This window comes from Schistosoma haematobium, chromosome 6, assembly GCF_000699445.3.
Source record: "Schistosoma haematobium chromosome 6, whole genome shotgun sequence".
NCBI lineage: Eukaryota > Metazoa > Platyhelminthes > Trematoda > Strigeidida > Schistosomatidae > Schistosoma > Schistosoma haematobium.
Window position 1 is genome coordinate 16969645 of NC_067201.1, and position 17648 is coordinate 16987292.

General features: G+C 31.1%; 1 protein-coding gene across 1 annotated transcript in view; it reads left to right on the forward strand.

The window, feature by feature from the left end:
* Window positions 1-17648, forward strand: part of TRPM3 (Transient receptor putative cation channel sub M member 3) — a gene marked incomplete at both ends in the record, with an annotated part of 101375 nt that overhangs the window by 1723 nt on the left and 82004 nt on the right. Inside the window, 4 exons of the mRNA XM_051219466.1 lie at window positions 1164-1237; window positions 8297-8528; window positions 12635-12848; window positions 16625-16749. Of these exons, the coding sequence (XP_051065628.1) occupies window positions 1164-1237; window positions 8297-8528; window positions 12635-12848; window positions 16625-16749 (645 nt within the window). The remainder of the gene's footprint in view (window positions 1-1163; window positions 1238-8296; window positions 8529-12634; window positions 12849-16624; window positions 16750-17648) is intronic.

The window sequence follows — 17648 nt, forward strand, 5'->3', positions numbered from 1 at the left end:
GACCCCAAATACGAAGCTTACACCCCTGGTTATGGCTTATATCTCAGTATGGTTATACCTAGCGTTATTTTAATATACCCTTATACTAAATAACATTTTAATTTTGAATTAGTAAGTGATGGAGATGGTCGTAAAGCAGTAAAAAAACAGACTCCCACTTACCATTCATCAATTATCCATAATCACTATAGAGTACGGCACAAATGTGCTTTAGCAAACGTTGCTGTACAATATTAGCACGAAACGATGAAATTAACAAAGTTACTAATAAACCTGTCTAAATAATATCGTAGCAATGATCACAGGAAAAACTAAACATTAGAAATATGGTTTGTAAAGAAATATCAAAGGACTATTGCATAGTGAAATATATGAAGTTAAAATCAAGAGGAAGATAAAATGAACACTTCGTCTCCTTGATAAATTGCAAATAATAATAAACATCAAATAATAGGAAATAAACACTTTTTTCTATAACCTAGAAAAAGCTTGAATCTCAATTTATTAATAATATGTTTATTTTTGTTTGTTTATTTTTAATAATTGTTTAATTTCAATATAACACTACAAATGCTGACTTGATGTCAACTTTATGGCCAGTCTCAATCAAATGTTCCGCAGTGGAGGAGAATGTCTGTCTATCCTGTGATCTTATTTGATCATTGGAATCCATTTGTTTCTGCAGCCATTTTGGTATGTGTTCACCCACTCTTAATTACAAATCACGATTTATCCTCCCTATGTACGTGTTTCCGCACATACATGTAAATTGATAGACACAATGGGATGTGACACAATCGCTTACGTACTGTTTGGGCTTTTGGTGAAAAATAGATCTTATCTTTTCAATAATAACGTACATAAGGACGTATACTAAGGTTTATTGAAGCCTTGGCTATACGGAAATTGAAACCACCTTTATGCATTCAAAAATAATATCATTATGTTACATAATTTCTCGATATTCACTTTCTCCTATTCAATACTCTTCAGTGTCAATTATTTGTTTTTGCAATAGATAAAGTTGGTTATAACTTGATATTTTTTTCATTTTTGTAAAATGCAAATCCATTCAACATCACTTTTAACATCTGATACTCAAATTTAAAAAAAAATAATTTTAATAAAATATAAATTCTACTAATTTTGTTTTATTGAATTAGATACCATGGATTGAACAAAATATTGTATGCTTGGAATGTGCTAAATTTGTTTTTGCTCGTCATTCAAAATCCAAGTGAGTAATTAATAAATTAAAATTTTCATTTCAATAATTATTTAGAATTTATATCTAGTTTATTTTGATTTCTTAAAGGAATTTATTGCCTAGTCATGTTTAGTCAGTCAACCTTAAGCAGTTAATGAATAGTAACCAATGTTATTTTGTTCAGTCTTTAACAATGGTAAAATTCCTTCGACCAAGTACACTTTCCTTGCTGTTAAGTATTTAAAAGTTAATCGACAAAGTAAGCCATGAACCTAGATTTTATGTTATTTGCGACTCATTTTTACAGAAATTAATGGTTCTTATATTTTTCGAAATGTCATTACATAAAATCACCATCAGATACACTTCTTATAAGCTGTTTATGGTTTCTGTTGGTTACCTCTAACCAGCTAATTTCGAACTCAGTCTGTTTTGGTAGTCCTTTGAGAAGCCTTGGAAATAAATGACTATGGAGTCTAATCTGAAGTAAATGTGGCTAAATGGAACTCCTGTGTCGAAACTAAATATTCGCTTGCTTTATACATCCGGCATTAAACAAAGTGATTAAATGTGAAATGATGATGAAGAAACTCATAGTTCATACAGATACTTATTGTGGTATTGCATTCTACTCCAAGCATACAAAATAGGCTCTGACGATCTTATCCAAAATGATATACAAAACTTTACAATTATATCACTTAATTCAGAGGGACGTAACACTTTTAAAATAAGTCTACATCGTTGCTGTGATGAGTGAATATAACAAATAGTCTGTGAAATCTTCATGTTACTAAGGCAGTCCATATTACACGCAATTTTTATTGTTCTTAATTTTGTTAAAGTTGAATGGCGTAAATATCTTTATTGATTAAAAAATAAGAATCACCGTACGTTCTATTAAACTATCATAATAACTCAAAAGAATTCCGCCTTATTTTTTGTGGCATAAGGTTATTTTTATTATATAAGTGATTCTCATCGAGAATCAACGTCATCCAGAAAACCAGTGAAAATCAAGGAGCTATGTATGGTTGTTTTGTTACAAGTTCTGAAAATTTTGTTCACTATCCGGTCAGGATCCCACTGATCCAACTCGGTGATCTAAAGTCATCATGATATAAACAAAACCTGAAAGGCTTGAGTAAGGTACTGTGTATAATCTTGGTCGTGTATTGGTAATCGCACTGCTGTTATCAATAAAGATACATTGTAAATTCCTCCATACTAGTTTGACATTTCCCAAATAACACGCCGAAAAATCCGTTTACCTATTTTCTGACCCATCTATTTTGTAAATACCAGAAATAAAAAATTGTTTCCAACAGTTTTGTGTATAAAACATCTTTTATCAGTCAGTTAATTCATCAATTTATCACTACCATTTGTTAGGACCCCATTTTAATGTTTAGGAAGTGTCTAGTCATTCCCTACATTGAGTTATATTATAAGCATATAGGTAAACTGAAAGTAAGCAAGAGCCGGCGAAACAATCGCTCAGCTACAGTCCATGAAGTCATTAATTGTCGGTTTAACCCGTGTTTATGGTACAAATTTTGAAGTTGAAATCTGCAACATTAGGGTAATATTTAAGTGATTAGTTTGGTTAATATTGATAGAATTTATGGCTAAGGAGCCTATGACCTTTATTTTTTATCCTCTTGTAAATTTTAATTTCAAGTACTACTTCACACTTTCCTTGCTATGGATGCCATTTGTTCCTTTTGAATTATATATCCTATATACAGTTTTATTCTACTATTAATACACTTCTGAATCTAGGTTTTTCTTTTATAAATGCTTTTTGCTATCCTGAGATGAGTGACAGTCTTGTTTAAAGATCAACTGTGCACTACATTATACCCCGGTCTTGACTGAAAAACCTACTCACTATTTTCAATAATCAACGTTGACAACGAAAGCCTTTTTTGTTTAGCCTATGAACCACGTTAGATTTGTTTCATTGGCTAAAATTCTTCATATAATTGATCTTATGTTGGCAGTCTAAAACATATCCTTACAGTTACTTAGAGATCAGTAAAACATTTGATTCATTGTTAAATAAAAAATGTAACAGTTATTTTCTCCTTAACTAAACACTACAATAGGAGAAAAAAACACTGTGGTGAGAAATTAATGAAATAACTTGACAACATAGTTTTTACCGTTTCAAAAAAACACTCAATAATTACTGTTCATAATTATCTCAACAAATGTATTGCGGATTGACAACTAAAACATAAATATTTTTTTATTTAAACAACTTGTTTTTTAAAAAAAACTAATGTATTCAGTTAGTTTATTATATGAATGCATCACATCTATCCAGTCTTTCCAAGTAAATCACACTTCAAAAACATATTATATTCAATAAATAAAATAGTAATATGTTCTTCAAAATGATCATTATATATGAATTGAGATGATTTACAAGAATATTAACTCAATTATTCCTTTTCATACTTGATTATTTGACTTGTTAAGTGAGTATGTCACCGACAAATAACAACTTCAATTATGTAATCATTTAGCAGGTGATTATGTCTTTTACATTTTACTCATTTAGAATTTTAGAGCTAATTCCTATGAGCAAATGATCAGTTGACTACGTCAGTAATTCCGAGTCAATAATAATCACTGTTGATTTTACATCGATCGAATCAGGAATGCTGAGCTGCATTCAAATATAAAACGATATGTACTAATACAAACCAGCCACACTAATCGTTCATGAAAACGTTTCAATCCGATATCACAACTTATGAAGTCACTCAGTCAGTTCTCAACTGAAAACGCACGAAAATGTAGTGAAAAGTTTGAATATTTGTTTAGTTATGGAAATTCTCAACGTGAACTGTACTGTTGTGCAAATTATATAATTAATCGTACTATTTCATAAATAATGTACCCAACTTTAATGTAATACCGGTTATCCTTAATTTTAGTCTGCTGACAATGCTTAGTCATTGGTAATTAAATTGAGTATGTCCTTGGTTGAATCTCCTTCATTTATCATCATCAACATATTTGCGTTTTATCAATCACTTTCGGCCGTTTATCCGTTCATCGAGCGTGTGAGTGCAGTTTTCATGAGAGGTTTTATTTTAAGTCCTAATATGGGCTATATTTTTTATCCAGCAAGTTGAGATGTACGCTACACAAACTTGTTCTTAGTAGATAGTTGCGGATAATTCCAATCGCTTGAAACGAAATCTTTAGTGAAAATTATACTCCAATGTACAACACTCATCCAGCAAATGATCTTGAAGTTGACCGAAAGTGCTGGATACACTTCATGTAACATTAAATATGTTGTGGATAACCTCAGTCTTTTATATTGTTGTTTTCAGATGATTTTATTTTCTCAAATTATGTAAGTTTAATATACCACATGGATGTTCACTACCAAAATGAGGATAGTTAAGGTATTTTCGCGAGAAAAAAAATAGAACATAAACGACTTCTGAACATACAGTAAAGACGATGTAAATGGCGTCGAGCGCTTAAATCGATTTCTGAAGAATAAGCAAATGGAATGGAATGTGTTTCTTATTGCAACATCTTCATAAAACGACTATAAATCAAATGTGTAAGTGACCTCCTTGTAGTAACTAGAGTCACTCACATGAGCGTAATTCACACTTTTATGATCAAGTAGTCAAGGCTATCACAGAATGAGATAGAAAACTGTAGAAATCACATGGTTAGACATATTTTAATACACTTCACTATTATGTCCATAAGATAGTTTGTTCAAGGTCAATAGTATGATAGTCAGCTGACAACACAAAAAAGAACCAAGAAAAATTGAGTTGGAGCATTTTACGTGACTGGTAAATAAAAAACTAAGTAACTTTGGTGGAAAATGTTAAGTAGATTTTTCGTTAAATTTTATATCGTAAATGATTTCCTACCCTTCCATGTACGTGTCATGTACTTTTTCTAATTGATATTGTGCCCTTAATTAAACTGTTGAACAAGAGTCCGTGGGTAGATGATTTAAAGTATCTGAAATTATGTCAGTATATCACATAGGAAGGATAACTTTATGTGCTTAACTTTAAGCAATATGGCTTTTGTGTAGAGGCTAGTGGTACTACCAGACTACTGAAGCCAAAATTAGTAGAATCGGACCCATAGTTAACACTTTTAGGGTTGAAATTAAAATAATTTTGTGCTGTTTTCCATACATCTCATATATCTCTCTCTCTTATTCTTCTCTTGACTCTTCAAAGCCCCTTAACTTTCATAGGAAATAACCTTCATAACAATATCCATTAATGTTTACATATCGTTTATTGAATCCTTTCACAATATTCCCGATTCTAAATTAGCTTTTATTACAATTACATATCACCTACAGAGTAAGATTTCATAAAACATACCGATTTTATGTTATGTTTCATTCACCTAATTTCAATTCATAAAATTAAATCATTATCATTTATCATTTATGTTAATGAGAAATAAATGAATATTACAGTTTAAGTAGTAGTAGTAGTAGTAACACATTGAAATTTATCACTTACAGATTATTCATTGAATCAAACAATAATATCCTGTTTTATTTCGTATTATTTCATTTTTGTATTTTTCAATTCATCTGATATCATCTGATGATGATTTTCGTAAAAGAAAAAAAACAAAACAAAAGACATTCTCATCACACGATTGTTTTCTCTTTTATTTTTGGTTTTTTTTTCATAAAAACGAAATAATTTTTACTTACTTTCTTTCATTTCATTTTTTTATCAAAATGATTCTCAATTTTTTTTCGAATAAATTTCTAAACTTAAGTCATTCAATAGATGTATGTTTACATGGACGGTTTAAAGTCTAATTAATTTGTGAAAATTAGTGATATTATTTAGGGATTTAAACCGATGTAAATGCAGTGGAGTTTGAGCCTATGACTTAGCGATCATGTTAAATTTGTCTTTTGGCAACCTAATTATGATGATGATAATAAACAAATAAAAATTTATCTCTTGTTTTTAATCATGACATAAGTTCATGAAGTCATTGACTATTAGACTGATACATATTGATAGGTTCACATTACGTGGTTAGAGACAACGCGATTATGTAACCAGTGGTTGGAGATATTGGGTGACATAGCTTAGAACTGTTAACATTAGCGCAGACACATTCACTATTTTTTCCATTAGATTCTGAGTTTGAAAATTTTTTAAACCTTTAGTTCCAAGAATTCATTTCTTCTCTAAGCATATCTATCCTTGGTCGTTTCTATTAGTAATACTTCTAATACTACGATATTTGTTTCAATATTTTCATCTCCCTATACTAATATGATTTAACAGCCTGAATAGACGCAAGTATGTCCCAAGTTCTGCTTTCTTTATAGCTGACTGACTGACGTTATTAATGGAAATACATAACCCACCTAACGCTGTTCTTTCGGTTTACTCTGATACCTTATTCTCATTTGGGTTAAACGGTATAATAATCTGGACAGATTTAATCTTGCCAACGTTCCACTTTATTCTATATGTCAAGAAACGAGCTCAGTAGAACAAGGAAACTAATCACTTCTAAGTGAAATAGTTAACTTCAAGATGACATTATAAGAAGAGAAGATAACATAAGGTAAAGGATATATTTATTGATTTCACTACACGCAGTGATTTTATAAAAAGTCAAATCTGACATAATTACACTCTTTATGTTCCAGACACTTTGATTCATTGGTTTTCATGACCTCCTTTTCTACAATCAACTTAATCCATCAATAAATACCAGCTTAACACTTTATTCCGTAGTTGAATGCATTAAAATAATATTTTCTTTTAGTTCTTACCAATCAAACATTAATTCCTGTGAAATGGTATGTTTAGCATGCATCAAAATATGCAGAACGACTACACTTATTGAATGACAACCGTAAACCAACACAGATATGTACAACTTTTTCTACATGATACTATTTGCCAACTATAAACGTTTTATTATCAGAAGCTGGGAGTTTTGTATATGATTTATTTGTGTCTCCAAAAAGTACACATTTATGTGTGATAATATTCTTGAAATGACCATAATTTGCAGGAATATAACTTTTTTAATTTATGTGTGATAGCATTCATAAATTCTTTGTTGTTGTCTTGTCAGTATTTCAGAATACTATTCATTCTTTACACCTTCCAAAAATTTATCCAGTAGCAAAAGCATAACAACTGTAGGTATTTTCCTATTTCATTCTAGTTAGTGTGTTTAATTCTATCTTCTTCATTAGACCGTATCCATTTTTACCTTCACGTATGAGTTTGATCGGGGTCACCGGTGCCCAATGTCGATAGATTTCGTATTAAGACGAGACTGTCATTCAATCCTCTCTAACTTTCAACGGTTGTTAAGAGAAAGTCATACTAAATGCACTTCAAAATTTAATAAAAAAGTGTAATAACTCAGTAGTAAATTTAAATCAAATCATCTAATATGTACGATTCGCGATTTGTGCTGTCGGTCAAAGGATTTAGGATCATCGTCTATTTCATGATACATCTCTGTTTCTAATGATTAGTTTACTTCGGTATATCGATTGACTTGATAACTAATTAATCTATAATGCTTAATTGATATCATTTCACTTAAGTTATCCCACCACGATGACTCCAAACCAGAATTATAGATAAACCAAAATGAATAATAACCGTCATACGTATTATCTTAAGACATATCTTATGTGACGGCGAAGCCTAACGAACTTTCATACACTGAAAAAAGAGCAAATAACAAAATTAACTACCTATGACATCTAAATATGTTATCTTATTTGCTAGCGTTTTGTATATAAGTGTTCTATTCCTCTACCAAGTAGTCTCATCTTCTATCTCAAACCATCCGGGGGTTTTACACCGTGAGTAACCATAACTCAAACATATTGTATCGTTACGTATTGTCAATAAATCGGCGCATTTCGTTTATTGATTTAACAAACCCCTTATGTTTTTCCATAACAAATTATAACAGACTAATTAAAACTATATCTTTTATCATGATATCTAAAGCTACCGAACACAAAAACTGTTTAACCACCCAATCTAATGGTGTTTCTATTTTTTGTTTATTCAGTCCATGTTGCAGTTGCGGTCTTACATTCAGTGAACATCCATCCAATGTACAAATAGAGGCTTTAACACAACAGAATTTAAATTTACAACCTGACATTTCCATCAACGGTGATTATCATTTAAAACCAACTAATAATGAACGCTGGCACGTTAAAACCCACACTCAAGAAATGCCAACAAATGCTTATGGTACGGTGGAATTTCAAGGCGGTCCACATCCAACGAAAGCTCGGGTTAGTGTATATGTATAACTATCCGGGATTTTTTTTACTGAAAAACAGATTTTCGTTGTTAAGTGTTTAAGTGCTTTCAATGTCATATATATTTAATGATGTTACTCAGCTGACTTTAATATATCGAGCTTGTACTCTGTTTTGTTAATTTCTCAGTGAGTGATTATTTCTTGGCAAAGCGTATAAATAATTGATTTTCATCACTTACGGCTTATATATCTCTAGTAAGACTAAACGTTTTCGATTCTGATTATATAACAGACTCAATCACCATAGATTAATACTATGTTGTCGTATTCAGTGAACCCAGCTTCGAACAACACATTATGATTCATATTTAGTGATACTACATGATTGACCAAACCGAAATTGATTGAGAGAGGTTCGAGCCTTCCACCTAATCTCTTTAACTTGATTGCATTAACTCCTAAATCACTATTTCACAGATAAAGATGTCAGTCAAAAATAATACAAATTCAAAACTACGAAACACTTACAGTAAACGAATATATTAATTTTATATGAATAAAAATAAGGCGTATTTCTAAAGACTTGGAGTGATTTGTGAGTGATTTAACTTTATAACATTATTTTTTACTTCTGTCGACATGTTTTATTATTCCATCTTGTTTCACATTGTTTATTCCACCGGTATAAATTGCCGATTTTTTCTCATATAATTGAACTTGGTAAATTCTTATAAATTGTGCGTAAAGTTCTTGAAACGGCTGGCTTAACGTTATTAAGATCGAATTAGGATTGGGTTTGATCTGTTGTGGTATATAATGCTTTACAATTTCCCTCATATTTGTATAAATTATGTAGAAAGATTCAGTTGATGAGACAGGCATCCCTGAATTCCCGTACTAGACACTGATTAAAACATACCTGACCTAATGACCAAATTTTTTTTAACTGTTTTCTATTCTCAATTATATATTTTAGCTTAATTTTATAGGAAAGAATTTGAAAATAAATTGTTTAGACTTCGAGTAGGCTGTAAATCAATCTCAAGTTAAAGTAATTCAATTCATAAGGTAGCTTGGGTGTGTATTTACTGTTACTTTCTTGGGGGTAGTCGCCATGATACCTTGGAATTTAGGCTTTCAGCTATTTGCCACTCATCAGAAAGGTGTACCCGTAATCGTTAGAAAAATGATTTCCCATACGAGCTTTGAACCGCCTCACTCAACTTTTCGGGCCAAGACTGCCCTACTGTTGGACAGAGGTGTTTACAATTCATCAATCAGTCGGTATTGACCAATTTCATGTTTGTCTAGTCCTTTAATTGCTGATCGAATGGCACCGATCAAGGACTAGGTATTCTTCATTATGTTTCCACATTTTTATAAATTAGGCGGTGAATTCTTTTTCAAAGAAAAATATACCAGTACTTTTTTGTTTTGATAGTCATGCGAATTTATGTGTCCACGAGAAAACTGGCCATACCGTAATCCTGAGAATATATGCTCGCGAATAGCTGTCTCCAGTATTTTTTTTTTGTTTTTTTTGACAACGTGTGATTTTACACAAATGCCATCTACCTTCACTTTTTAGTTTATTATATCGTCAATGTTCAAGCGTTGAACTGCTATGCAATATGTAAAATTTAACTGATGGACAATTGTTTTAGTCCCCACATTTTTATTACTGACTGACTTCATATTAATTTAATAGACTTTGTACATATTTTATGGACAAATTATGTACAATTAGCCAAAATAGTTTGCAAAGAGAGATGGTTAATATTATGTTTATTGATCATCGGAGTCTGCCACTGACACAAAAGCTTCCTATACGTGAGCCTTACAAGCTATTTAAGTGAGAAAACCAAGAATGAGTAGAAAGATTTTTATTATTTGTTCAAATATGGAATATATTTACAACTCATTCATAAATATATCTTTTCCCCCAAAAAATAAAGCCAGGTTTTCAACTAGTAGAATATCTCTGTTTCTTTGGGAAGTGAACTCAAATCTTGATAAGTAGAGTGCTCCCATGAGTATCTCTTATTTATTAATTGACCTATATCTGATTGGCCCAGCGTGTCAATTAGTTTATTATGTTCTAGGTTGAACATTAAATTGATTATATTTAACTTAGAATTATCTATATTGCGTGACGTACAAGGATAAAACAGACACTTAAGAAAGTAATATAATGATTAGAGACTAGATTAAAAAACTGAAGGTATTCATGCCATGTAACTCAATTTCGAACCATATGATCACTAGGTTACCAAAATGTAGATTTTCCTATTTAGACTTCGTTTTCATTAATGATGTGGGTACGTATGTGACTAGTAAACATGCTCAATTGTCTAGCATGGATCAGTGTATAATTCGTGTTCTACCTAAAGTATATGGAAAGCATGGAAAGAGTACACTTACATCAAATTGGGAAAGTCAAATATAAGGATTACTCAAAAGAAAATATCCAAAATCTGAGAAACATGTTTGGTATGACTAACTGGGAATTATTTACAGATGGCTCACTCGAAAACACTACTGATGTTATCACTTGTTATCTGAAATTCTGTTTTGATATTTGTTGTTCCATTGAAACTATTTTTCTAAGTTTTGATCGACTTACATCTACACAACTAAAACGAACACGGAGGGTTAAAGAAAGAATGTACAAGGAGAAAAACTATTATACCTCTCGACTCTATGTTCACTCAGAAACTCCTATCTCATAAAAACTCCTCAAGTGTGTGGAAACCCTTTAAAGAACTTACAGGTGACGGGCATATTAGAAGCGATAACTAGCTGGTTGTTTGCGACTTAAGTAAGTCTTTTGTGCGTCAGTCATCTATTGTCATGCTCCCTATATCCAAAGAATTAAAGAATAGTTGTGTCCCTACTTCCACTGAAACTGATGTTCGAAAATGCTTCCAGTCACTCAGTTCATCATGATGTTTAGGACCTGATAAAATCCTAAACCTCCTTTTTAAAAAATATGCTGACGTTCTGTGCTAGTCATTCACAAGCATCTTTAACAGATCCTTCTCAACTAATCTCATACCGAAAATGTGGAGAAAGATAAAGATAACGCCGATACCTAAGAAAGTCTCTGGCAATAAGAATGTGAAATTCACACGCATAACAATAACTTCATCTTTCCTCAAATCAATCAAAAAATTGTTGATACTCCCACTTCAACCTTCACTAAAAGAGCACATTGATCCGTATCAGTTTGCTCACAAATGCTAAACAGCATTTCAGATGCTGTTGTTCCACGTCATAATATATTATTGAGCTTGGAAAAGTGTAAGAAATATGTTCGATGCACTTTCTGGACTATACTTCTGCCTTTGACTTGACTTTCACTTGACAAGTAAATCAGCGTTGACACTGACAGCTTTATAACGTAGTGCCTATGTTTCTACCTCTCTAGAAGAGAACAGTACATAAATGTGTACATGTTCAACAAATTACCTTATAAAAAAGTTACATCACAGATAGAAGGCTATTGATAACCAGTTATATTTGGATTATTTGATGATTTCTTGTGATGACTGTGTTTTGGATCAGTTCCAAGAAAATAAAGCTTTTTGGTAATTGGATTTCTTGTCTGCTATTATTTTAGAATTACAAATTGTCAATAAACATAATGACAGTGAAACTTTGCAAACATCTGGCTCTATCGTGTTAGTCAGTTATTCTAAATTAAAATGTCTTTCAGTATGAAACAAAATCTGAATAAGCTTTATTAAATGGACTTCTTCAATATTAACAGGGAAATTTACATCTTTTCTATATATCGATTTTCATTTTACTGCAACATTTTACAGATTTACCTACTGTTTCTAAGTCGAATTTACTATTATTTGTATTGAATGTTATGGTTACTTGTCGATCACCTTCAACCACCTAATATGGAACAAAAGTGCATCGCGATGTCCAGTTACGTAGGCTGAAATATCACATTATAATATGCTTGATAGTATTTGGTCATGTCTAAAGACTATATGAAAATTACAATTGTAATATTAATTAATTTTGAATATATATATGATTGATCAAACTACATTTGATTCTCACAATAATTCCTCTTTTTCATTTTGTATCCTTCATATAAATGTCTACATACACATGTATATGCAGTATGTGAGATTACATTATGAAACTTGTCCTGAGCTAGTACTGCATTTATTACTTCATGAATGGAAAATACGTGTGCCGAATTTAGTCATTTCAATTGTCGGTGGATTAGCCAATGCTCCATTACAAGCAAAATTACAACAAGTTGTAAAACATGGTATATTGAGAGCAGCTAAAACAACTGGTGCTTGGATTGTTACAAATGGATTAGATATTGGTAGGTGAATTTTTTTCTAGTCGCTTGTTAAAATACTATCTTTTCATGTTTGTATCTTCTCAAGTTATTGCTAATGTATGAATTTAAGACTATTTCGATTTTGTAAAACTAATTTGCTTATACTGTAAACCTAGCACTCATTAATTATTTGGTTAAAAGATAAAATTGTGTATATTTTTTCATCCAAATTCATAAAACAGGTCCCTCAATGTTTTTTAAAATTACATTAAATAATACACACTATTAAATAAATCATCTATATGATTAAATGAAGGAATATAAGAGAAATGAAGCTTTAGCACTCCAGGAAGTGGTTTTTTCACCACAATTCTATTTAACATATTCAGATCCCCCCCTTAAAAGCCAACATGTTTTAGACAGTAAATTATAATTAAAAGAAAATAAACAGTTGATCATATTGTTACTTATATCCATATTGTTTATTTTGTGTCATTAACTAATTAGTACTGTTTGTTATTTTTAATATATACACTTAGCATTGCAAAAGTGATAAACCACTGACTTATTAACACAACGAAATATTATGCAAGACAATCTTCATAAGTGAACACCACTGATCACGGCCTCACTAAGATTCCGTTCAAAGTAATTCACTCATGAATATATGATAGGCTGTTGGCGGAAATTACTCACATTTATGCGAATTCATATTATCGACTAACTTTAGCTAGACATTAATTGAAAATTAGGGATCACTCAATAGCTTTTAAAATAGTGAGTGTTGATACGTAGTGAGCAACCTTCAACAAAGTCCCATGTTAATAATCATCTCGTGTTCATTATTGACTAGCTCTAACCGGTTACTTAAAAGCTGTGGCCGGTGGAATTCACATATGCTGAAAATATGATAGAAATCTTAATTATCGTCTTTCTTTTCTTGGTCTATTCACGTGTTGGCAAACTGTTCTACTGCTTAACTGCAATAACTGATCACTTATTAGCAACAATTGTCCGTTTAGCTAATTGAATTGTGCGGATCAAGTTGTAATTTAGACGCTACTCTAATCTACCCAACATCGTAGTGAACTAAGTGATGAAAAGCCATTTGGTTGGAAGCTTTGATCTATGTTTTATGGAAGCTGACATTCTTCTGCTATACACGTAACACGTGTATAGTGTTTTGTAGTTTTAAAAAGTAAATAAAACAATAATCAGTTAAGTTTAGAATAATTTATTCTCTTTGTGTCTTTCTAAATTCTTTATCAAAATGTTTTAATAAAATAAGTCTTATGTATTTTACTTATTAATATATCACGTTCCATTTTTCTCATAACTCTTTGAGTTGCAATCTTGTATAGTTTGAAATGTAAACTTATATTTTTTTGCTTACGGAAAAGAAAGAAGTACATCTCACAACTAATACTATTATCACTTATATCTAATTACATAATACAAATAACAATTTAACTTATTTATCTGGAATTATTGAGTTAAACGAGTTATAACCAAATGAAATTTACTTATTAAATTAGAGATTATCACGTGTGTTTTTCAGACTACAGTATATTTACTTGATATCTATTTGATAATTGAATAATTACCCACGTCCATTTCATTTTATTAACTTAGTTACTGTCAATTAAAACAAAAGATTAATCTATCAATCATTTTAGTGACAAATATGTACAGAAATTATCACGAGCAAATCTTAATTACTTCAAACAAACATATATAGGACAAATACTCATGACATAATAATAGTGGTCAAAAAGTCGTATAACATCACACTTTCTAAAAGTTGATAAGCTCAATATCTCTACCTATTTATCTCTCACTATATTATTTCACATCTTGATTTTCGTGATATTTTTATTTATCTAATTTATATAACTAATATTGTAATTGCTATGATCAATAGAATAATTTCTAATGTTTTGACTATATCACAACTTAATACTGATTCATTAGTAATGGTCTTAAGGTTTTATGCTAACCATGAAAGTCTTGAATTTAGTCACATGTGAAGTTATGAATTATACATTTCTGACAAATCGATCAACTAAGATGAAACATCTATACATTCTAGTTTGATTTTCAATCGTCCTTTAGACGACGTCAGTCCATTAAAAAAAAATCATTTTTAGTTCCTCAGTACCGCTTAATTAGTTTAGCATGATGCACAGCCAAGTTTTTTATGTTAATTGTACCAAATCAACAGAATACAATTGATTTCACATACAGCTTGTAGATTTTATGAAAAATATCGATAACTGTTATGAATGATATTTTATACAGTTTTCATCTTTCAAGGAGTTAGTTGGATAGATATAAATATTATCTTCTGATATAATTCATGATGTAATCCATTGAGTAGCGAAAATTATCAATCTTAATGCTAGTGATCGTTAACAACTAAAAAATCCATTTATGCTTATGACACACAAACTAACAGTAGAACGACATGAAATGTCAGTGCATGAAGGCAAATAATAATACCCATTTAACTGGCAAAATGCCAGAATTCTGGCTAGAAAAATACTCTATTAATGCTATAGAATTCCAAGAACCTTGATATTTAAACTAATCCGTAATCATTAGACAATTGAAAACTGATTCTATCATTCATCGTGGAAAATTGCAATTAACCGCATATCCAGAGGTTATCCAAGAAAAGCTTCCAGCGAGGATTCAAAAACACATGAAGATAACAAGGCTAGCGAATACAATCGGTCACAAATAAGTTCATCGAAATATACTAATTTTGCATATGCAGAACAAGACTTAAAAGCTCATTTTTATTCAAAGTAGGAAATAATTATGTTTGCGTAGGAACACAGAAGATCAGTCGAGGCTCGTATCGCTTATAAGTAACATCTGAAACTGAGTGAGCTGGATCTAAATCCATCAGGGAGCACCAGTTCCCTTATCGTTGTGGATACACTTTGTTGACCAGCGGCAACTGAAATGAAACATATATCCAGCGTTTCCTTCTGACTACCTTCATTCACCTAATATCATAATACTAAAAGGTTTTCAGTCAAACCATTCAACTCAGTTAACACAACTCCACCTAAAATACATATCGTTGTGTAAGAAATAGCTTCTTATGCTCTTATCTACACGTGTACTGTAAATAGTTCACTCTGGATTGATTCTACGAGTAAGAGGACCCAGTTTTCAATAATTTAACAAGAAATGAAAAACCTTAAAATAGTTCCTTACAATTGTGGTTACAGTAATACTTTTTGTGTTTTTAAAGGATGTGAATTTTCTATGTTAGTGTTGAATAAAACAAAATTTTCCAAATTTTTCAAGCCGATGAAGTTTTAACCTTTCATTGGTTGATTTTACTGAATGTATGTTGAAGATTTCATACCGGAAAATGTCATTATCCTATACCGCCAGAAGATGAATTAAGATCTTTAAAATATTTACGTTGATAACATAAGTCTCTATTTAGCTCTATATTGTAGTCCTTAAATAACATTTATATCTGCAAGTTAGGATTTATTGATTTGAGTTCCTGGTTCGATTATTCAGACAATTTATTTAGAAGTTACTTTCAAGTGGTATGTAGATTCATATTAGTAGTAGCAGTACTGCTTTTTTACTCTTTGTTTCTATTTTCAGGAAACCCAATCACTTTCAAACATTCTTTTTTTCAGTTCTTTCCATTTGCATATTTATGAGTCATAGGTTTCCAATTTATTATTATTATTTTGGTACTAAATAATGACTTTACATCGTTTTGTTTTGGTGAATTCATCGAGTTAATATCGTCATATTTCCTGTTTCATTTTTACCTTCAATCGCAGGTGTAACTCGACATATTGGTGAAGCATTAAAAGATGAAGTGCACATTCGTGGTTCTAATATTGTTGCACTTGGTATAGCACCATGGGGTTATGTACAACATCGTGAAACACTGATTGGTTTAGATGTATGTGTTTATTCGTTTCCCTTAAATATTAAATAAAACCCTAGTTAATAATATTTGCGTAATTTCTAGTGACTAACTCCTAGACAGATTTTTCTAACTTATCGTTGAAAGCCATCACTCATGAAGTCAAGAAGCATCAAGACCGAGATAAATGACATACTGATGATTTTAAAATTTGATTACGCCATGGCATGACTTCATGAGAGGTGAAAATATAAACTACGAGATTCCAAATCTGTGGTTTAAGTTGATCTGGTTAACTGTAAATCTGTAGGTTCCAAGTTCAGGCTTGCTTGAAACTATATCCATTTTCAGTTGTTGTCAAGCTCCCCCTCACAATTCAATCCAGTTGCCAGATATAATCCGTTAAACTGCTCTAGGAGTTTTTCTAATATTTTGATTAGCAATAATTAATGTGTTATCAATGTAACGGCAGTATAAATTAAGTTTATCACAAACCTCCTTGAGTAGTTCGATTTCTAATGTAATGCAAAATCAACTAAGGTAGGGTTTGACGATAAATTGATTGCTATTCTATCAATTAGATTGTAATAAAGACCAATTAGAGATCCGTTGCACATCTTTAGTGTAAATCTTTAGGAACAACCTCGGAAATCACAAAATTAGATTGTCTGTCTGACAGTCATTAACGTAAAATGTCAGTTGTTCCACTTAATAGTACATTAATGAAGAAGGAAGCAACGCCTAGAGATGTCAAATTTATCCCATCTATATTAAAATAATCCGACTTCGAACTGAAACTGGAAACATTGGAACGCTTTTACTAACGACTAGTTTGCCTGGAAGTCACGAAATTCGGTTAAGGCAATTTTCAGTTCTGTGGTATGAAGATCTATACATAAATACCATAAAACTATGTGAAGAAGATGCCATTACTT